Below are 19,594 nucleotides of genomic sequence, written 5' to 3' on the forward strand. Positions count from 1 at the left end.
TAAGGAGGGTGTGATCCCTGAATTGGAGCTTCCTGCCAGAGCAGGACCACTGTCTCTTTCTGCAGCCTGTTCTCAGAGGAACTGGCAGAAATGAGGGAGCAGAGGGAGTTTCAGTTGTTGATGGTTAATTTCAAATGAAGGAGAAGAAGGCTGAAAGGGCCTTGGCAGAAAAGAAAATCTTTCTGTCTTATGAACTGAGTCTCAAAGAGCTGGACTTCAAAGCCAGTCAGGCAGATCCCAGCAGGGATGGTTTCAGCATACAAACAGTATCTGAAGGAGACAAAAGAGCTTGCATATCTAAGGATTTAGTGCCCTATTATCTGACAGGAGATGACGTAGATAAATAGTTTTCTGCCTATGAGGTAGCACTGAAAGGAGGAGTCTGTGGAAACACATGCCTACTGTGGGATGAGACACATTTTTAACACGAAGTTGGGGACCAAACCAAGTACACCCCCATGACGGTCATTTTACTTGCCAAATTGGGCTGACCCCTGAGGCGAACCACCAAAGGTTCTGGGGCAATCAGAAACTTCCTAACCTTTTGACTTTGTCCTGGTCCAGCATGACCAGATTCCACAGTTACTGCTTTATGCTTCTTAGCTCTACTTTACTTAAAAACTTTGAAATTAAATAATGTTAGTTCTACTTATTGGATTCTGCACACTTCGGTCTTGTTTTATTTTTTAAATCCTTTTTTTTTTTTTTTCTACCTTGTGTGGTACTTTTTGTGTGGTGTTTTCAATGGTTTACTCTTAGAAGTGCTACACAAATACTTAACACACTGACTCTAAGTTAAGCCTGACTGCTCTGTGCCAAGCTACCAAAGGGTAAGCAGAGGTTAATTTAGGATTTGCCTGTACCTTACCTTCACTTGGATTGTAGTTACTGCTTGAGCAGAGCATATACCCCAGTGACCAACAACCACATTTCTAACAGTTCACAATATGTTCTTGTGAGGGCTTACAATCCTCATGATACAATATGGAGTACTATGAGTGAAAATACCTAACTGCTTATTTACCAACTACAATTTCCCCTTGCAAATTTGAAATACTCTTAATAAAAAAAAACTATTTCACTCAGTGGGTGGAGGTGCATGCAGGTGTTCCACATTCTCGTGGGTCTCAAAGCAAGAGCTGCATCGCTAATGAACCTCTTTGGTACACAGTACTTTAGCATATGATGACAACACCTTTTGTTGTTCACAACACATTACAGTAATGTAAGCAGCATTCTATTTACATGACTCAAGCAAAATTAAGCTCTCATTACAAGTTTCCTGTAAACTTCACACAGTGATACCAGGACTGGAATATAACGATTTCAGCTGGCATCTCTATGTAAATTAATGAGTATTAGGAATCAGTCCTTGAAATATTCTGCAGAACCTAGATCTCCTGTGTAGTTTGCTGCAGCTTTTCCACTATTCTAGATACATGTATCACATGCTCTCTGCAGAAGGTAATTATCCGAGGTGAGGGCTAGTTAGAGTCAGAGGGTGTTCGGAGTGGGTCAAAGAGGGACTTTGCAGGATGGGGAGTCGGGGAGTATCTGGGGGGCAGATAATGTTCAACAAGGTAATGAGACCTCCAGCCACATTGTATGAATTCTCACAGTGCTTCCTATAGTATTGTATTTCAAGCACTACTCTAAATCCACCAGGTGTTAGAGTATGTTTTGGTAACACAGTCCAATGGTTCAACAAGCCTAGTCAAAGCCAGATTATTCAGAATTGCTGTTGTACATGCAGAGAAGTACTGTTTTAGAAAAGTCATTGTTCCTTAAGGAGTTGCATAAGTTATGTGATAGAAACATTGTAGAAACCATGTAAACATAGGAATGGATAAAGCTGGCCATATTGGATAAAAATATTAAATGGTAACATAAGAAGGTGCATAATGATATGCATAGATTCAACAGATTTAATCCGTACATCTTAATTGAAAGATATACTTTGCCGAATAGTTGTGAAATGTCAGTGACGGCAAGAAAGGCATAGTTGTTGTTTATCAACTGGTTTTAAATTGTGACTCAAGACACTTACCATCCCTTGTCACTCTTGAAGGTCCTTATAGAATTTTCAAAATGCCATTTTGGTTGTATCAGCTGTAAGTTAGACATCAATACAAAGGATTTTCCAAAATACACTTCATGCCTCACACTGTATGGATGGTGTTGTAGTTTGGGATAAGGATGAAAAGGAATATGAGACAAGCATTTGGGAAGCATTGACAATTTTAGCAAAGCATGTTAGACTATAGAAAAAAAGTTTGTTTGCAGTAGAAAATAATTGGCGCACAATTTCAGAAGAGGGCATCACATATAAACTGAAGTGGGGTAAAGCAACAGATGCCCCCAATCTAACAAAGACTGAAGAAATCATGAACAACTGAGTTCTGAGTTCCTTTTTGTGGTTTTTAGAGTATTATGCCAAGTTTAGTGAATTCTACTCTAACTGGATAAGGGAAATCATAATATTATTGAAGAAGTCTGTACATTAGGTGTGGTCAGAAGCATGTAAAGACAAACTACAACACCTCAATAAATGCATTGCAAGAGTGGTACCTTTGAAGATTATTAACCAGAATGATGGCTCTGTGATTGTAAATGATAAAAGTGAGTATGGGGTGGTATAAATGCAAATCAGAAAGGCAGTAGAGATAGGGAATAGAGAGAATAGTCACCCTTATCTTCATGTAGATTTAGAGGTGGAGTATATTTTCTTTAATTCAAAAAGAGGTTTTAGTGTGCTCACAAAGTATACAAAAGTATAAATCATATGTGTAGGAAACTGTATTAGGTCAAAACAGACCACAAGCTATTAGTAAATATTTTTACAACTAAAAAAGCAGAACTAGCTATATTACCAGGACGAGCTTTAATTTATTATGAAATATGTACTCTGTAGCATGAATGTGAATATAGACTGTTAAGACTACCGGTGTATGATGGAGAAGTAATTAAGGAAGAGATAATTGTTACAAATGTGGATAATGATTCTGTGGAGCCCCAACAGAGGAGAAATGGAATGTAGAAATGAATAAAGATGCAAAAATGTCCTGGGATAGTAGTATAAAACCATGGTTAACAGTTTATATTAAGGTAATTTGAGTTTTCTCAAACTTCACTGAACTATGCTGTATCATCTGCACAAGAATAGGCTAGTAGAGAGCCTCAATATATATGGAGGGTGTTGGTAGTCTGGAATGGAAGAATGAAATTCACAATGCTGTGGAATTATGGAAGCAGATCTCACATCACTACAAGAGAATCCTCATTCAGGTTATTAAAAGTCAGGTATCCCTACAATATGATATGCAGACTAAGGATCAATAAGTAGTGAATCTGGAGTTATTGAAAAGAGAATGTACACTTTGGCAGCAGCAATACCATATTGGAAATAACTTACAATGAGGTTGTACATAAAGAATTAAGGAAGGAAACTGAGTTTGCATGAAGATAGGTACAAATTCTGTCAGCCTAAAAGCGAAGAGAGTGGCGGAATGTATTAATTTAAAAGGAATATTTGATGTTGGTGGTTGTGTTAATGGGAAGTTTGGAAAGAAGAAATTACAGAGAATGTAGAGCTCTAACATGCTGCTAGAGATGTATTAATTTTTTTTTAATCTTGTTCATTTCTGCCATGTTACTTGGGGTTAGACATACACATTAGACTGGTATATAAAACGTATTTGAATGCATATTTTTTATTTGATTTATTATGTTTTCTCAATGGTTATTCAGGTGTGTAACATCTAGATTTTATAAAGTGGAATTCTATTGTAAGGGAAAATGTTCAGGGTGAGGCGACAGTTCAAACTGGCAACATCTGCTTCTCACCCTTAGGCCTGGTAGTTTGCTCAACTCCTGCTTTCCAATAAACACACCTTTACCACTACATTTGTAGAAGTAGCTCATTCCAACAAGATCTAGTTAACTTGAGTAGGAACGAGATAGTGGAGTAATTGTATACTCTCAAAGTTTATGTAAGAACTCCCTTTAAAACTGGGATAGTTAAAGAAAGCCAGTAGGTATAACAATGGGTTCTCAGACCAGATAAAGGCCTCGAGAAAGGAAGTCAGCAATTTGAATGGCCTGGTAGAAGGATCACATGGAAATTAAACAACTAGCTTTGAAGGGGTGGTCAAATTTCAAGAGCACACAAACGGTGATTTTTCAATAAATTTAAAAAAAGCATGAGGCTACTGCAGAGAATTTATCAGCACACTTAGGCAAATTGCTCCTCTGCGTATTAGAGAAATAAGCTCTCACCAACTCAAAAAAAATGAAAAGAACCAAAATATTATTAATTCAAAAGTGGGTTTGATTTAAGCAGGAATTCTATCCGCAAACACAGAATTAAGCACTGAGTCTGTAAAATTTTAACATATGATCCATTATCAGCCATTCTTTGTTGTATTACAGTGGAAGAAATGGTTTCCCATATAAGTAATTTTAATTTGGCTTCACAGAACGGAGATTGCTCTCCTTTCTGTAGTAGAGGAGATTTATTATATCCTGCACCAGTGCAGCTCCACAGTGTCATCCTATTGGAGTCCTGCGTAAAATTTTATTCTGCTGTTTATCCAGTACGTCTAGAAAGGTTAAGGGACATCACAATATTGGTCTGACACTGAACTGGATTAAGATTTTTTTGATGAAAGATATAACTGTATTTTCCTTTCCTCATTTGATTCAGAGGAATTCAACTTTCCTTGAGGGGTTTCTCAGAGATCATCCCCAAGTCTAACCCTGTTTCATATACATGGCTCCTCTGGATGCACTGATTAACTCCTTCTCCTTCTCCTGCATGGCATATGCCGAAGATACTCAAATTGTTGTTTCCAGCTACTCAATATGGAGGAAATGCAGGATCGCATCTCTGGTTGTATGATAGCCATTTTGGGGTGGATGAACCAAGTCTCCCTGAAGCAAAATTCTGGAAAAACTAAAATCTTTGGGGCATATTTACAAGCTTCCTGCATCACATTTGCGTATTCACTAATGTGATATTAGGAAGGCTTTTTTGCCATGCCGGATTTACAAAGTGGCACAATGCTTGCATTGTGCCACTTTGGAAGCGGACATCCCGGTGTTGCAAGGGACCATCCCTGTGCTACGTGGCCCACAAAAATGGTGTAGTCAAATCTACAACATTTCACTGTGTCATTTTTGGCATAATTTCTAACATCTGCTCAAAGCAGGTGTTAAAATGATGCACCCATTGAAACCTATAGGCCTCCTTGCACTTTGCTGGACTAACGTCAAACTTTTGACACTAATGCAGCAAACCGCTACAATCGAAAATCTGATGCTATTGTCCTAACAACCTCCATGGTGTGCCATATTGTAAATACGGCGCACCCATGGTGTTGTTAGGTGGGGCAAGGGCAACGCAATAAAACTGGCGCTTCTACATTGATGCACCAGGTTCTTGTTTATATGCCCTTTAGTCTTTAAAGCCAACAGTCTCAATTGGGAATAGAAATAATGGAAGGATTTACTCAGCCCATTACTATCTCCAGATTCATGCGATAGAAACCCGGAAGCGATAGTGATTCTGAGCTTTCATGTGTCTCTCACATCACCTCACTTTCCCCCAAGTGTCTCACAATATATCAAGACAGATGGAAAATCTTGCCTTATCTCTCTATCTCAGCTCAGAAAACTGCGGTCCAGGGTCCTATTTCATCTCAGCTGGACACTCCTGAAAGACTTTGGTGAAGTCTCTTTTGCTTTCTCTTCATTAGATTTGTATTCGGCAGAGGTCTGCCTTTAAGACTCCCTGCCTAGCATTCAAAGGGATTAAATAAAAGAGCCAGATCTACCTTTTTAAGAAGATCCGTCATTACTCTCTTGCAAGTACCCTATGTTCCGCTAGAGCTGATTTGCTCCAGGATCCTAAATTCAGGTGTGCTGCTTCAGGGGGAGATGTTCCTTCTCTTATCTCCCAGCCAAGAATTGGAACTCCTTGGCAGCTCTGCTGAGCCAGTTGTTGGATTATTGTACATTCTGAAAGTCTATAAAAATGTAGCTGTTTCAATAGTTTTAGTGTGGGTCTTATGTCAATCTGACAATTAGCCTAGCTCCAGGCCACCCCTTTCTCAGGGTAAGAGCGTGCCATAAAAATATCACTCATTCATTTATTGATCATGATTGTACAATATTTAGGTTCCAAATCTTCAACAGGTTTTGTAAAAACCTGTAGTGGTCTTTCAATATATGTAAGTGACACACTGGGGGCATTTTATTTATCACAAGATCCAAATGGATCCAAATCAGAAATCCATATGGTTTGGTCAAAAGAAAGGCATGCTATAGATATTGTAGGGTAGGATAATGGAAATTACGGTGAAGAGCACTGTAAGTCCCTTTGAGTTAACCTGGACGTGTGCCCAAGAATAATCATTTGAAACACATGGGGCAGATTTAACAGCCCATAGCACCACCGGAGCGTCACTTTTTGTGACACTCTGGTGGCGCGGACCACTGCTCCATATTTACAAGGAGGTGTAGCTCCACTTTTGTGTCGTTTCTCCTCCTTGTAGATATAGACCCCTCTGACGCAGTTTTCTGTGTGTGAGGGGTGTGCATTGGTTGTTGCAGTGGGCGTTCCATCGCAACACCAATTGCTTTTTACGCTGCCTCAGATTTACAACATGTCGTAAACCTGAGGCAGCGCCAAAAACTAACACTAAACCAGGAGTGGTGTTACCATGGCAAAACTTGGAATGGAATGCTTTTATTCCTCCTCGTTTTTTGCTTTTTCTATGTGTGCTGCAGAATGAAGCACACATAGAAGAAGGAAATGGCATGGATGATTCTTTATGTGTAGGAAGGTGTCCCTTCCTACACACAAACAGTATTTCCAATATTAAGCTTTGGTACTTCTATGTGTGCTGCATTTTGCAGCACACATAGAAGTGCCTAATCGCCATATTAGATTGTTTATGTTCAGGAAGGTGTCCCTTCCTGCACATGAACAATCTATCCCCTCAATGCAGACACCTTTGCACTTTGGTGCAAGGATGTCTGCGTTCGTGCAGGTAGCTTAATTTAGCTCCGCCACAGGGGGAAATGCATGGCAGTGCTGTGTTTCTCTAAATAATGCACATCCCTGCATTTCAAAAGTGGTGCGGTGCTGCTATTTTTGGTGCAGCACTGCGCTGCGCCACTTTGGCTTAAGTCAGGGCCATAATTTCTACTTTGAATGATGAGTACTAACTACAAGGAAGGTCCCACAATCTCTTGGAGGAACATGATAGAATGAGATATTTGGAATGATAATTGATGCTACCCTAGAATGTGGGAACAGTTTATTAGCAGGACCCTGCATAACAATCAATCAAGCTGCAGGTTTTCCAAAACCCTGCACTAAAGGAGATTACTAACTTGCAGAAGAACGTCCCCGTCAGCTTCCTTTTGTGAATATGCTGTTACTTAAAACCTTGGCCCCGTCATTTAGTTGATATTGCAGATTTGCCAATTGATAAGAAAGTGTTCTTTCAAGTAGTAGGCTGGAAGCCAGATGGTGGGTCTGCCCTAATGTGGCCTTCAGCACGAGGAATGTTTAATTCTGTAGATAGTACTTAAAATTTATATTTCTGAAAGCAATTTTCCCTAGCAATGGTAGTGTTCAGATGCACATCCAGGTGCTTAGCATTTTATAAATGTAGATTATGATTACAGTGAAGTAATCTTTTCTGATACACAATATTTCTAAAAGCTGATTTAATTTCCTTGTTCCTGAGGCTATATATGAGAGGGTTAAGCATGGGGATCACCACTGTGTAAAATACTGTAGCTACCCTCTTCTCCTTCATGGACGTGCTTGGCCACAGATATACAAGAAACACTGTCCCAAAGAAGAGTGTCACAGCTGTGAGGTGGGATGCACAAGTTGAGAAGGTCTTCATTCTCCCGGAGACAGACCTGATCTTTAGTATTGTGCCAATTATGTACCCATATGAAATAAAGATGACCAGGAGAGAGGATATGGTGACAAAACAGGCAAAGATAAACAGCACCAGTATGTTGACTCGTGCGTCTGTGCATGAGAGTTCGAACAATGCTGGATAGTCACAAACGAAGTGTTGAAGGACATTGGAGGCACAGAAAGAGAGATGAAATGTGTAACCAGTCTCGATGAATGAATGTACAAAACCAGCGACATATGCACCAGTAACAAGAGAAACACAAGACTGGTGAGTCATTATAGATGAGTATAGCAGTGGACTGCAGATGGCAACATAGCGGTCAAGGGCCATGATAGCAAAGAGGAACGTCTCAGTGCTGCCAAGGGCACAAAAGAAATAGACCTGGAAGGCACAACCAAGAAAAGAGATTATCTTCTTTTCTGCCAAAAAATCCACTAACATCTTGGGGGTGATTGTTGAGGAGTACCATACATCTAGGAAGGATAAGCTACTGATGAAGAAGTACATGGGAGTATGTAGACTGGGGGAGCTTCTGACCGCCAGGATGATCCCTGTGTTCCATATCAATGTCAGAGAATATATGAAGAGGAACAGCACAAACAGCAGGATTTGCAAATCTGGCTCACTTGTAATACCGATGAGTACAAACTCTATTATTCTGGTATGATTCTTAATTTCCATCTTGCATCATTGACTTTCTGGCTCTAGAAAAGGAAAACATATTTATGGATCAAATCTGTTTATTAATTTTTCAATTATAGAACATCACATATGCACTACATCACAGTATTGCCAAAAGGCTCGTTGTTAGCTTACTCCATGCGATACAATAGAAAAGAAGAAGGTTAAATATATAATACAACTATGTTTCCCCACTGCTGGCTGACAATACAGTAATCAAACAATCTCAGGCTCTTTTACCATATAAATCTAGTCCTATATATACATCCCCTTGCAGGTGCAATCCCCTGCACTCAATTCAAATTCAGAACCCTCAAATAAGTTGGACATGTCAGCTCTGAAAACTCCCCGGATAGAATATGTAAGAATGGTTGCCAAAGTTCTTTGAAGTCAGGGTGAGCTTTTCCATAGCGAGGATAAACCAGAGCTTGTGCAGCCACAAGACTGTTGTCGGGATCCACTCTGTCCCCCACTCAGATAGCAACAGCTGTACTGCATCATTCAAGGCCAGAGCCATCTGCCCTCCCTTCAATGATCTCAGGGGAAAAGTGAGAGGACCTGGAAGGCCCAACAAGATATACGCAGGAAATCTAGGGATCTGAGTGTCAAAAGCCATGTCCACAGTGTCTATTATGTCCTTCCAGTACCGGTGTAGTTTGGGACAATGCCATAGTAAATGCACAAGAGAGACCCCTCCCCCACACCCCCTCCAGCAAAAACTAGATTTGTCATGATCCCAAGCATGGATCCTATTTGGGGTGTAATACCAGGAGGAGGCTACTTTATAGGCTGTCTCTGTACCTGCTGAGTAATAAGCTGTGTGGTGCGCCCTATAAAAAACACTCTCCCACTCATCTTCCGATAGCTCCCTCTCTAGTTCCTTCTCCCATCTCAATTGACCCTTAGTCTTGGTTGAACGGACCTCTCCCCGCAAGAGGACATAGAGCTCAGAAACCACATGCTTATCGCCCTTTTTCATTAGAATCCATTTTTCAAACGTGGTTAACGGCCTATCTATTATCCTATTGGCTGGAAGCAGGGCCCAGTGTCTTATTTGATAGTACATCATCCTGTCAGCCTCGGTTAGGCCATATAGCTCCCTCAGCTGGTCAAAGGGGATAACCCCCTGGTCATCGAATAAATATTCCACCCTTTTGCAGCCCCCCTCATACCACCAACGCAATGCTTCAGACTGTAGGCCCGGGACAAAATCGGGGTTCGCGCCCAGGGGAGTCATTGGGGACAGGAAGGTTGTCAAACCGATCCCACACTGTCATCGAAACCTCCGTGAACGGGGATATATACAACCCCTGCGCCCTGTGACGGCGCCTGAGCCTGGGTTCCTTCCATATGTGAGAGCCAGCAACTGCCTGGTCCATGAAACACCAATGCTTCTAGGAAAACATATTTAGTGTATTGTTCTGCTTCATTTGCTACCGAGCAACAGGTAATTCTGCGTCCATTCACTCAATTATTAATGGCCTCAGGATCAAAAATATTTGAAGACTAGGAACATCACAAGCATTCTCAGAAACATGCCTGGAAAGATATGAGAGGTGAAATATTGCAGTAGTGGTTGTGAAAATGTCATATGACTATCCTCAAGGGAACATATTCTTATTGGGTGGAGTTAATTATAACATACAAATTCACACAGCAGCATGATTGGGACTCCTGTGCAAATGGAGAGGTATTTGTCCTATTTTTTCCAGGCAGAGAAAAGCTTTTCTTAATTGAGAAATCTCTTCAACACCCCAAGCAAATCTGGGGGTTAGCTGCAGTAAATTCTCTACTATATCTGGTGCCAAGAGGGGTTGGGGATGCTAGAGAACCTAAATGCTTGTGGGTTGCTTAAAATTTCAAAGCAAAACACACCTTAGATCTCCCTCTTGCTATACTCGATAAAAATCTGCTATGGTAAATGTTTGTGCACTTGCAGCAGAAATGTCCACAAGAAATGTTATATATTGGCATGTGCAAATTGGGGTTACAGCTGTGAACATCTTTATGAATTGTGCCCAATGTGTACACCTGAGCCAGAATTCCCTAGCCATGCTTTTGCCTCAGCAGCCTCTGACATAAAGACTCAGAATATTCAGCTTCACACAGCCATGTGCATTCTCTGAATGGCATCTTAGATCACTTGAACAATGCATGTACAGAGGTGTGCTTTTGGTGAAAGTTATTTTGGTAATTAGGCCAGTTGGAAGTAGAAACGTATACTGTAACAAAGGACATATCACTTTATGATTAGCTGCAGTGGTCATATGGGTGGATTAAGTGGGACACAGGTGGCAGAGACATATGCTTTCCAATGATGTAGAAAAATGAAGAATGCATTTTCTGGAATAGGGGCACAAACATCAGTCCTGCAACTTTACCAATTAGACATTTTCATGAGATATTGAGGAGTCCTTTTGTGTTATATGATTTTCATTATCCTGACACATATGCAGAGGTAGAGATGGCTAGATTGTTAACTGAATTGCATGGACGTTTACTTACTAGGTTCTGCTATCCGTCTAGGGTCAGAGGCTAGTCCATATAGTGCAGCAGACAATGCAGCATCTGTGGAGATGGTGGTACCTGGCTGAGGTAATGGGCTGTGCCTCCTGGACATGTACTGGAAGGAATCTTGCTTCCTAGTGTGATGGAGCACAGGCAATAGACTGAGGGTAAAAATGCATCTTACTGCAAATAAACAGGGGCATGTTTGACTGCAGGTCTTTGCAGGTGCTAAATGTGCACAAAGGACACATGAATTGGAGGCTATATGATGAGCTAGGCCCTGTCCTGAGCTGCCTGTGTTAGCAGCCTACATTTGTCGAGCCCTTCATGCATATTTATAAAGAAATGTGTCATGCTTGCCAGCAGAGCGCTGGCTCCTACAGGTCAGCAGATAGCTATGATGTGATGTGATCTCTGTTAGACCTGACAGCCCTAGGGTGGTCTTCCCCCAAACGTTTCAGGTTTCCTGATTCCTTTTTTGTTGGCCATAGGACTCTGAGCACTTCACCACTGCTATTCAGTGCTAAAGTGCATGTTCTCTTTCCCCTAAACTACAACTGGCATATATTTGATTTACTTATAAGTCCCTAGTAAAGTGCACAACATGTGCCCAGGGATTGTAAATTAAAATGCTGCTAGTGGAATTCAAGTATCGCTTAAACATGACCCGGGCCTGCCATTGCAGAGCCTGTATGTGCAGTTTACACCACCATTTGACATTTAAACCCTCTTACCAAGCCTAAACCCCCCTTTCCTTACTTATAAGTCACCCTAAGTTAGGCCCTAGGTAAACCATAGAGCAGGGTGCTATGTTTTTAAAAGGGAGGGTATATACTTTTAATTTATACACGTACTGGTAGTGAAAAACTCCCTAATTTCTTTCACTACTGTGAGGGTTACCCCTCTCGTAGGTTAACACTGGGGATTCCTTATTACATTTGATAAGCTGTACTTCCTTATTAAGAAGTAATAGATATGTGATGTTTAATACATATGGAATTGTAATAATAAATCCTCTTTAATGGTAAAGTCAGAATTATTGTTGCAATTTTGAAAATTCCACTTTTAGAAAGTTGGCATTTTCCTGGTCTTTGTCCTGCGTGTTTGCAGAATGTCTCCAATACACATCTGGACTAGGTGACAGCTGGAATTTGTGCTTTTCCTTCAGGCAGCTACACAAGGGAGATTAGGTGTGACATATGGGCCATCAACATCCTTATGAACCATACTAAGCAGGAAGGGTGGGAGGAGCTGACACATCTGAATGGGCAGTGTCCTGCTTTAACACAAAGGGCCCCATAGCCCTCTGTGGTGAGTCTGGAGACAGTGCAGGAAGAAAGGACCTCAGTGCCCTTCGAAGACCCTTCCTTAAAGTCAACCCCATTTCAAAGGCACAACTGGGTATGCTTACTTGACTTCTGACCCTACCAAATCAGTACACTACAGGACCTGTGAAGATCTCTGCCAGGAAGAAAAGCAGTGCTGCTATAAAGACTGTCACTCTGTGCTGCTGCTCTGGAACAACTGCTTATCTGATGTGCTACTCTACTGCCCTCTGCTTTGCTGAGGAGGGATTGGACTCATCTTGAACCCAGGTTTACTCCAAGGCCTTGCTGGCTTGCCTCGTGTTCTACTGAAGTCTCAGGGACACAGAAATACTTTCAACTCATCATCAACAGCACCTGGACTATGCTTGCTGCATGCCTTGTCCTACTAAGGGGTGCCAATCCAGTCCTGGGCCCTTGGAAGTGGGTATACAATGCTGCAACTGACAGAACCGGAGCATCAACACCACTGAGCTGATTGGAACAGACACCAATGCATCACCACTGCTGTGAAGATCGAGGACTTTGCATCGCAGTCAATGCCAGCACTTTGCCACTGCTACGAAGATCAGGAACAGCGCATTGCCGACTGTGTGATGCATCTCCTCCATTCCTGATGCATCTCCAACTTTGCATGGCTCAGAGTTGATGCATTGTCTACATCATTCGGATTGACGCATCGCCGCCCTTGCTCCTCACAAATTGTTCCTGTTGTTGACGCATCTCGGAACCAAGGTATTGTTTCAGCAGACCAAGGCTGGTCCCAGTTGGTAATCCGCACTCTATCACGGGTGGCTTGACTTTTCAGATTTGACCCGGTCTAGTGCGACCAGATTGCCCCGGCTGGCGTTTTGAACTTCTTAGCACTACAACTAGGTTTATTATTTAAAAAATCATAACTTTAATTCTACTTATAGGATTTTTGTTGTTATGGTCTGGTTTTTCTCATATAAATATCATCTATCTTTCTAGATTGGTGTAGAGTATTTTTGAGGTGTTTTCACTGTGTTACTGTTTGAAGTCTTCCACAAATATTTTACGCATTGCTTCTTAAGTTAAGCCTGCCTGTTCTGTGCCAAGCTACCAAAGGGTGAGCACAGATTAGTTTATGGTGTATCTCTGACTTACCCTGATTAGGACTGGGGTTCCTGTTTGGACAGGGTGCATATCTCTGCCAACCAGAAACCCAGTTTCTAAAACTCTCACATCGTAAATAGCACAGGAGCCCTAGAAGGATGCTCCACCATGGAAACCTTTTGCTGACAAAACAACTTTGCACAACTCTAAATTGCTACAAGGCCCAGTTGAAAAATAATAATAAACAAATGCTAGACAATAAAACAAGCCTTCAAGGTAGTACAATGCAATTCCACATTAACATGGCATACAGTAGTACGTGAGACAAAGCATGGTATTATGTCACTTCAATTCTATGTTGAGTTAATCTGGGTTCATTAAAGCAGGTCCTAGTTGGGGGGGGGGGGGAACAATTGCTCTTCTATGATCACTGGTTCCTGAATTGTTTTCACAATCAAAACACCTGTACAGGGCATTTATGAGATCCAGATGTGTACTGAATCAAATCTAAAGGAATCCAGCAAGTACAAATGGCAAATATTGTCCAATTCAATCCCATGCTTCGACACAGCAATCTTATACAGATAGGAAAGGCAGAGGATTAGGAAAGTGAACAAAGAACTAGCCTATATCTAGGAAGAGTATCTGTGATGATTATGGCAGGGAGAACAGGCTTAGCAGCAGCCCAAGCCAGCAGCAGACCAGGCCTGGGGAAAGGGAACTCAGGGAGACCAGAGCCAGCCAAAGTAGCATACAACAGGTGCAGGAAGAGCTTTCAGGAGATAAATGAGTAATATCAGTAACAAATTCTTCTTTATGAAAATTGAGAGATAGCAGGAAAAACTACTAAATACCTTCCAAGGTAGGGCACCTAAGGCCAGATGTACGAAAGGATTTTACCCATTCTGTGTCTATGGGAAAAAGCTTTCGCACATATGGCCCCTAAACACTAGGGATACCATAGGAAAGATAACATACCACAATTTGTTAAAAAGCCATACACTCTTCAGGAACACTTCAGAATTTGTCCAGCACTTCCAAGCAGTACCAAGCAATCCTGATCCTTCCTGTAAGAGTTGGTCACGTCAGGGGTGACAGATTGGCATCTGGAGGATCACGTTGCAAGGCAAACGCTTGGTGATAAATTAAGAAGGTTGGTCACGGCCATGCTGAGCATTACACGCATGCTCTCTGCTGAAGTGAATTAAAACAAACTCCATGTGGTGCAGTGGCTGTGGCTGGAGCAGAGAGATGAGGAAGCAGTGAACCACGGGTTTGCAGGTGTAATTTTGTGGACCGGTGCACTCTCCCTGCAAACATGTGTCAGAAGGGCATGCTCTCCCTTATGGCGCGTGTCTTAGAAGGGGAGCTCAAGCTTAATTGTTGAATCTCAAGTGTCTGGAGTACTATACCTACTGACGAGTGCAACATGGTTACAGCATGTGTGGGCCGGATCTCAAGCACTTGGAACATCTGTGATGTACAGTGATGTACAGATGAGCTAGTAAGGATGTCTGACTACTGTGTCAGATGCATCCACAAGCAAGTTTGATGAGTGAATATGGAGGACGCTGATGCAGGAAGTGGGGAATTTAGGCACTGGGGTGCTATAGACGTGTTTTAGCAAGGACAGTTCTTCACCCTATATCATCATTATAAGGGAGCAGACTGTCAGACAGAGCAGAAGTGTAGGTGCATCTTGACTTCTCTTCTATTTTAATTATCTGCAGTAATCCACAACAATTGGAAGCAGTGCTACCTTTGAGGTACATAACTATCTATCTGTAAGCATTTTATCCCTGTGAATTAGAATCTAAACTAGCTATATTACTATCACACCTCCACCATTTCTTCCTACTCCTGTTGACCCCTCCATGTTGTGGGAAGACTAGCGGGATGAGCTTGAAACGTATTTTGCACCTATTGGTGGTGACAGACTTTTTTCCAAACATAAATTAGCTATATCAAAACACAGTTTAGGTCTAGAGGGTAGGATGTGCAACCTGGGGAAGAGGAAAAGACATTGAGGAGGAGGATGAACTTTTACAAGTTATGAGAGCACTGGTGATAATTACAAAACAAAGGTGAACATTGTAGTTGAACATCACATATTTGAGTCTGCTGATGATGAAGCATGTCACCATTTGGTGAGTGAGGGCTCTTGTTCTAATAAGCGCAGACTCATAGACTCTATTACTTACTGTTTACATTTGTACTAATCTATTGGCTGGAACTGTATACTTTAGTTTTTTTGGTATTATGATGGGAGTACCGTACACAGGACCAACTTTTCTCTAAACACTCCCCACATCTCAGCCCTTCTTTGTGTGTATTCGATGCATCTTATTCGTACCAGTTTAACACCCAAATATAGCAATAAACAACAGAAAGGACAGAAGTCAACCTTTGCAAAGCGCCTTCCACTGCCCCCCAATACGTGTCATGTGGTTTTAGTTACTTTTGATCCGTTTAAGCTAGAAACATTTTGTTTGCTAAAAATCTGCAGATTATGCAACAGATGATGGATTATGTGGAAAATGCAGCAATCACATAATTCTAGTGGCACTGACTATAGTGTTGCCTCCAGTAACAATCTGGGTGACATACAGGGTTCACATGACAACTGCCTTCCCTCTTAGTTCACTAATGGCACTGCTAAATTGATATTTATAAACTATCACTTTTAAAAAGTACTTCTCATTGCAGTGCTATAATGTGACATATTCTTGTGAAAGCTTCCACTTGTTAAAGAAATAAACTTTCTTGAATTATGAGGAGATTTTATAATATTTTACGTGGTGTTTGTTCTATGATTTACATGGCAAACAGTTCCAGGGCTTAGCGTGTGCACAGGCTCTAAGAGCCAAACCGGGCCCTTGGCGCAGCTCTGGGTCAGCTCGCCTTGTTAATTTGTTGGACTGTCCACCTCTAGCCGCAGCTATCATTCCTGCACCCTGTCTCTCAGGCAAAAGCACTTCAAGAGCTGAATGTGGGACAGACTAGTAGGAAGGTATCACCTATGAATAGAGAGATCTAATTAAAGTATAACCTGGGTTACTGTAACGTTTTAACTTCACCTTTTCTAGGTAATGGAGAATGAAGAGCGGGATTAGAAATGCCTAAAATACAATTACTGGTGTTCATTAATATCACTATCTTCTAGTACCACACTGTAGCCTGCCAGAGAGATGCTCAATGCTGGAACTTTGGCTGTATTTGTTTATCATTCTTCAAAAAGTAGCCTTATCGTAACAAACTGTGATTTTCTGTCTGTCTGTATGTGTGTTATTTCAGTAGCGTGACCCTAGCCGAAAGGCAGCAAAGTGCTGTACAATTTACTTATATTTAACACAACACAGCACAGTAGGTGAAGTTGCTGCATTATTTGAAAGGGAAAGGGAACGAGCAGAACAGCACCAGAATTTCAAAGATATGGTGCACTGGAATTGAGATTGAAAGCTCTGACAAGCAAGTTACAAAGTGATTACCCACACCTTTTCTCCGTTCACTCCCTTTTCAACCTCTCTCAGTTGCTGTTTTCTCTATCTGTTCCTTCTCCTCTCCTACCTTGTTATTTGTTTTTCTCTCTTGCTTTCTCTTTGTTCCCTCCACCTCACCATGCATATGGACCCTCCCCCATTTATATGCTCCCTCTACCTTTTTTCTCTTTTCAGCCTTCTTTCTGTCACCCTCAGAATCTTTCTGTAACTCTTTTGCTCAATTCTCAGCCTCATGTTCTGTGATCCTCTTTTCTTTCTTTCCATCTGTTTTTTTCTTTCAGCTGGCAGATCCTTCCATGCTTTCCTCTTCTCTCACTGTCATGAATTTCGGTCTCTCCTTCTTTGTATATAGCCCTCTCTCCTCATTTCTCACCATCATATCTCTCTGTTTTTCACACTCTCTAATAGTGTTACTGCGTTCAGCAACACAGTGCTGCTTCTGGCATGGTACTGGGGCAAAATTCAGAAAATGATCTGTTAAAATCAAGAATTCCTTCTTGGCAAGTGTGAGTCAGGTAGCCGGTTACTCTAGGATATAGATTTATTTAAAATGTTACAGGATAAGTTACAAGTTACTTAATAAGGAAACCCCACTAGCAGCAGCATTCTCTCTTCTCAGCCCACTCTCTCAAACTGTGTCCTCAGGCACTCACCACATTCCATGACATCACACACTGGCTGAGGAGAGCACAAAACAATGAAACCATGCACAGAATGCATTACAAGCATCTCAGATTATAACACATCTCCTCCCTTTTCAAAATATTAGTAATGCAATCAGGAAACATCTGATAAAAAATAATAAAATACAAACAGAAAATGTTAGAGGCTCTAGCTTCTAAACGTCCTATACATTATAAAAACCCTATAAATTATTCACACAGTGGGTACATCTGACCACATGCAGACAAAACCAAAAGCATCCTCATATACAGGTGCCACTGAACCCTTAACACACCACCTATTACTCAACTAGGCAGAAACAATCAACTGAACCCCAAAAACCCCAAAATGGGTATCTTTAACCCTCACTAAACCCAGAACAGGATTATCTTTAAACCCTCACTCAACCCAGAACAGGGCATTTTGTGAATTTAGCAACTGGTCTCTTTCAACCCACACTCATCCCAAAACAACAGGGCATCTTGTGAATTCAGTAACAAGTCTCTTTCAGCCCACAATCATCCCAAAGGAACAGGGCATCTTATGAACGTAGAAATCCGTCTCTTTCAACCCACATTCGTTGTAAAACAATAGGGCATCTTGTGAATTTAGCATAAGATTTCGTTCAACCCCACTCATCCCAAAGCAACAGGGCATCTTGTGAATTTAGCAATAAGACTAGCACTACATCTTAACCCAATACTACGTAACCATCCACAGAACCAGTGACACAAAACACAGACTCAACCATAGCTACTACCCCTCACCAAAACTCCTGCACACTCTTACAGGAGCACCAATGCAAAACTAACAAAAGCATTTTGGCAAATGAAATTATCAGTAATACTTCAGCATAACATTTCATGAAATTATCATATGTAACTATTCTGCATTACATTGCATGCAACTCCTACTTTAAAACATTCTTCTGACAACTTCATTCAAACTGGAGCAAAATAAAACATTTTGGGTGGCAGCGTCACCACATGTGGGTGAGTGAGTCAGTCCCCCACTGGTTAGAAGCTGTCAGCCTTACCCGCTTGCTAGCTAGAAGCCCTTCACCAAAACCTGAAAAGTAAAAGTGATTTTGTGGCAGCCTAAATGCATGACACTCTGTTGGACATGACCCTTCTTAGGGGGATTCTCCTTAAACCTTTAGCTTTTTCCTTCCAGTTTTTGCTGACCTCTTTGCATGGCCTTTGTCTTTGTGGAGGTCTCAGGGACATCAAAGACCTCCTGCGAGGGACCTACTCCTTCTACCTGTGTCATCTGGAGAGTGGAGCCTGCCTAAGTGTCTACATCATCTCCTGGCAGTGGTGTGACTGTAGAAATAAGCAGTGCATCTAGAGTCCAGATTTGATTGGTGGGGAGCCTTCAAAGTACTTCCTGTATTCAAGTAGGCTGGCCCTTCATTCTGGGGCCATGTCATGCATAAGCGTCTGGTTGGTAGTGAGCTGATTCACTGTTGCAGAACCCGCGTGGCCCACTTTTGTCAAGTGTACCGCATTTCTCTTGTGCGACACCCGGCTGCATGCTCATTGTGTGCATTGTACATGTCACTAGTTACGACATTGCAGGTGGGGACCTACCTGGAGCAGTACCGCATTCTACCTTGTGTGTCACTGCTGAACTTGCATCTCTGTGTGACTGGATTTGTCTAGTCCGGCTCAAGTCGTCGTGCACCAGACATTGTGCCTCATTCCAGGGAGGTATGGAATTGGAACTAATCATGTGCTCTGAATTGTCTGGTGTAACTCAAGTCATTGTGTGCCAGGCGTTGTGCCTCATTCCAGAGAGGCACTGAATTGATAAGTTTTTGTGTGCAAGCAAAATTGTCTCTTGTGATTCAAGTCATCATGCACCAGACATTGTCCATCATTCCAGGGAGGCGCTGCAATGA

At 41.6% G+C, this 19,594-nt stretch overlaps 1 protein-coding gene across 1 annotated transcript; it reads right to left on the reverse strand.

Moving 5' to 3' along the window:
• Nucleotides 1-7,667: 7,667 nt before the first annotated feature.
• On the reverse strand, nt 7,668-8,621 carry LOC138287006 (olfactory receptor 5J3-like). Its single transcript, XM_069227369.1, has one exon. The coding sequence runs from the start codon at nt 8,619-8,621 to the stop codon at nt 7,668-7,670; it is 954 nt and encodes a 317-aa protein (XP_069083470.1).
• Between the last annotated feature and the right edge of the window lie 10,973 nt (nt 8,622-19,594).

Source organism: Pleurodeles waltl, chromosome 4_1 (assembly GCF_031143425.1).
Source record: "Pleurodeles waltl isolate 20211129_DDA chromosome 4_1, aPleWal1.hap1.20221129, whole genome shotgun sequence".
Classification (NCBI taxonomy): Eukaryota; Metazoa; Chordata; class Amphibia; order Caudata; family Salamandridae; genus Pleurodeles; species Pleurodeles waltl.

Excerpts from the sequence above, each read along its gene's own strand:
- LOC138287006 (XM_069227369.1), bottom strand. The coding sequence starts at position 8,621 with ATGGAAATTAAGAATCATACCAGAATAATAGAGTTTGTACTCATCGGT.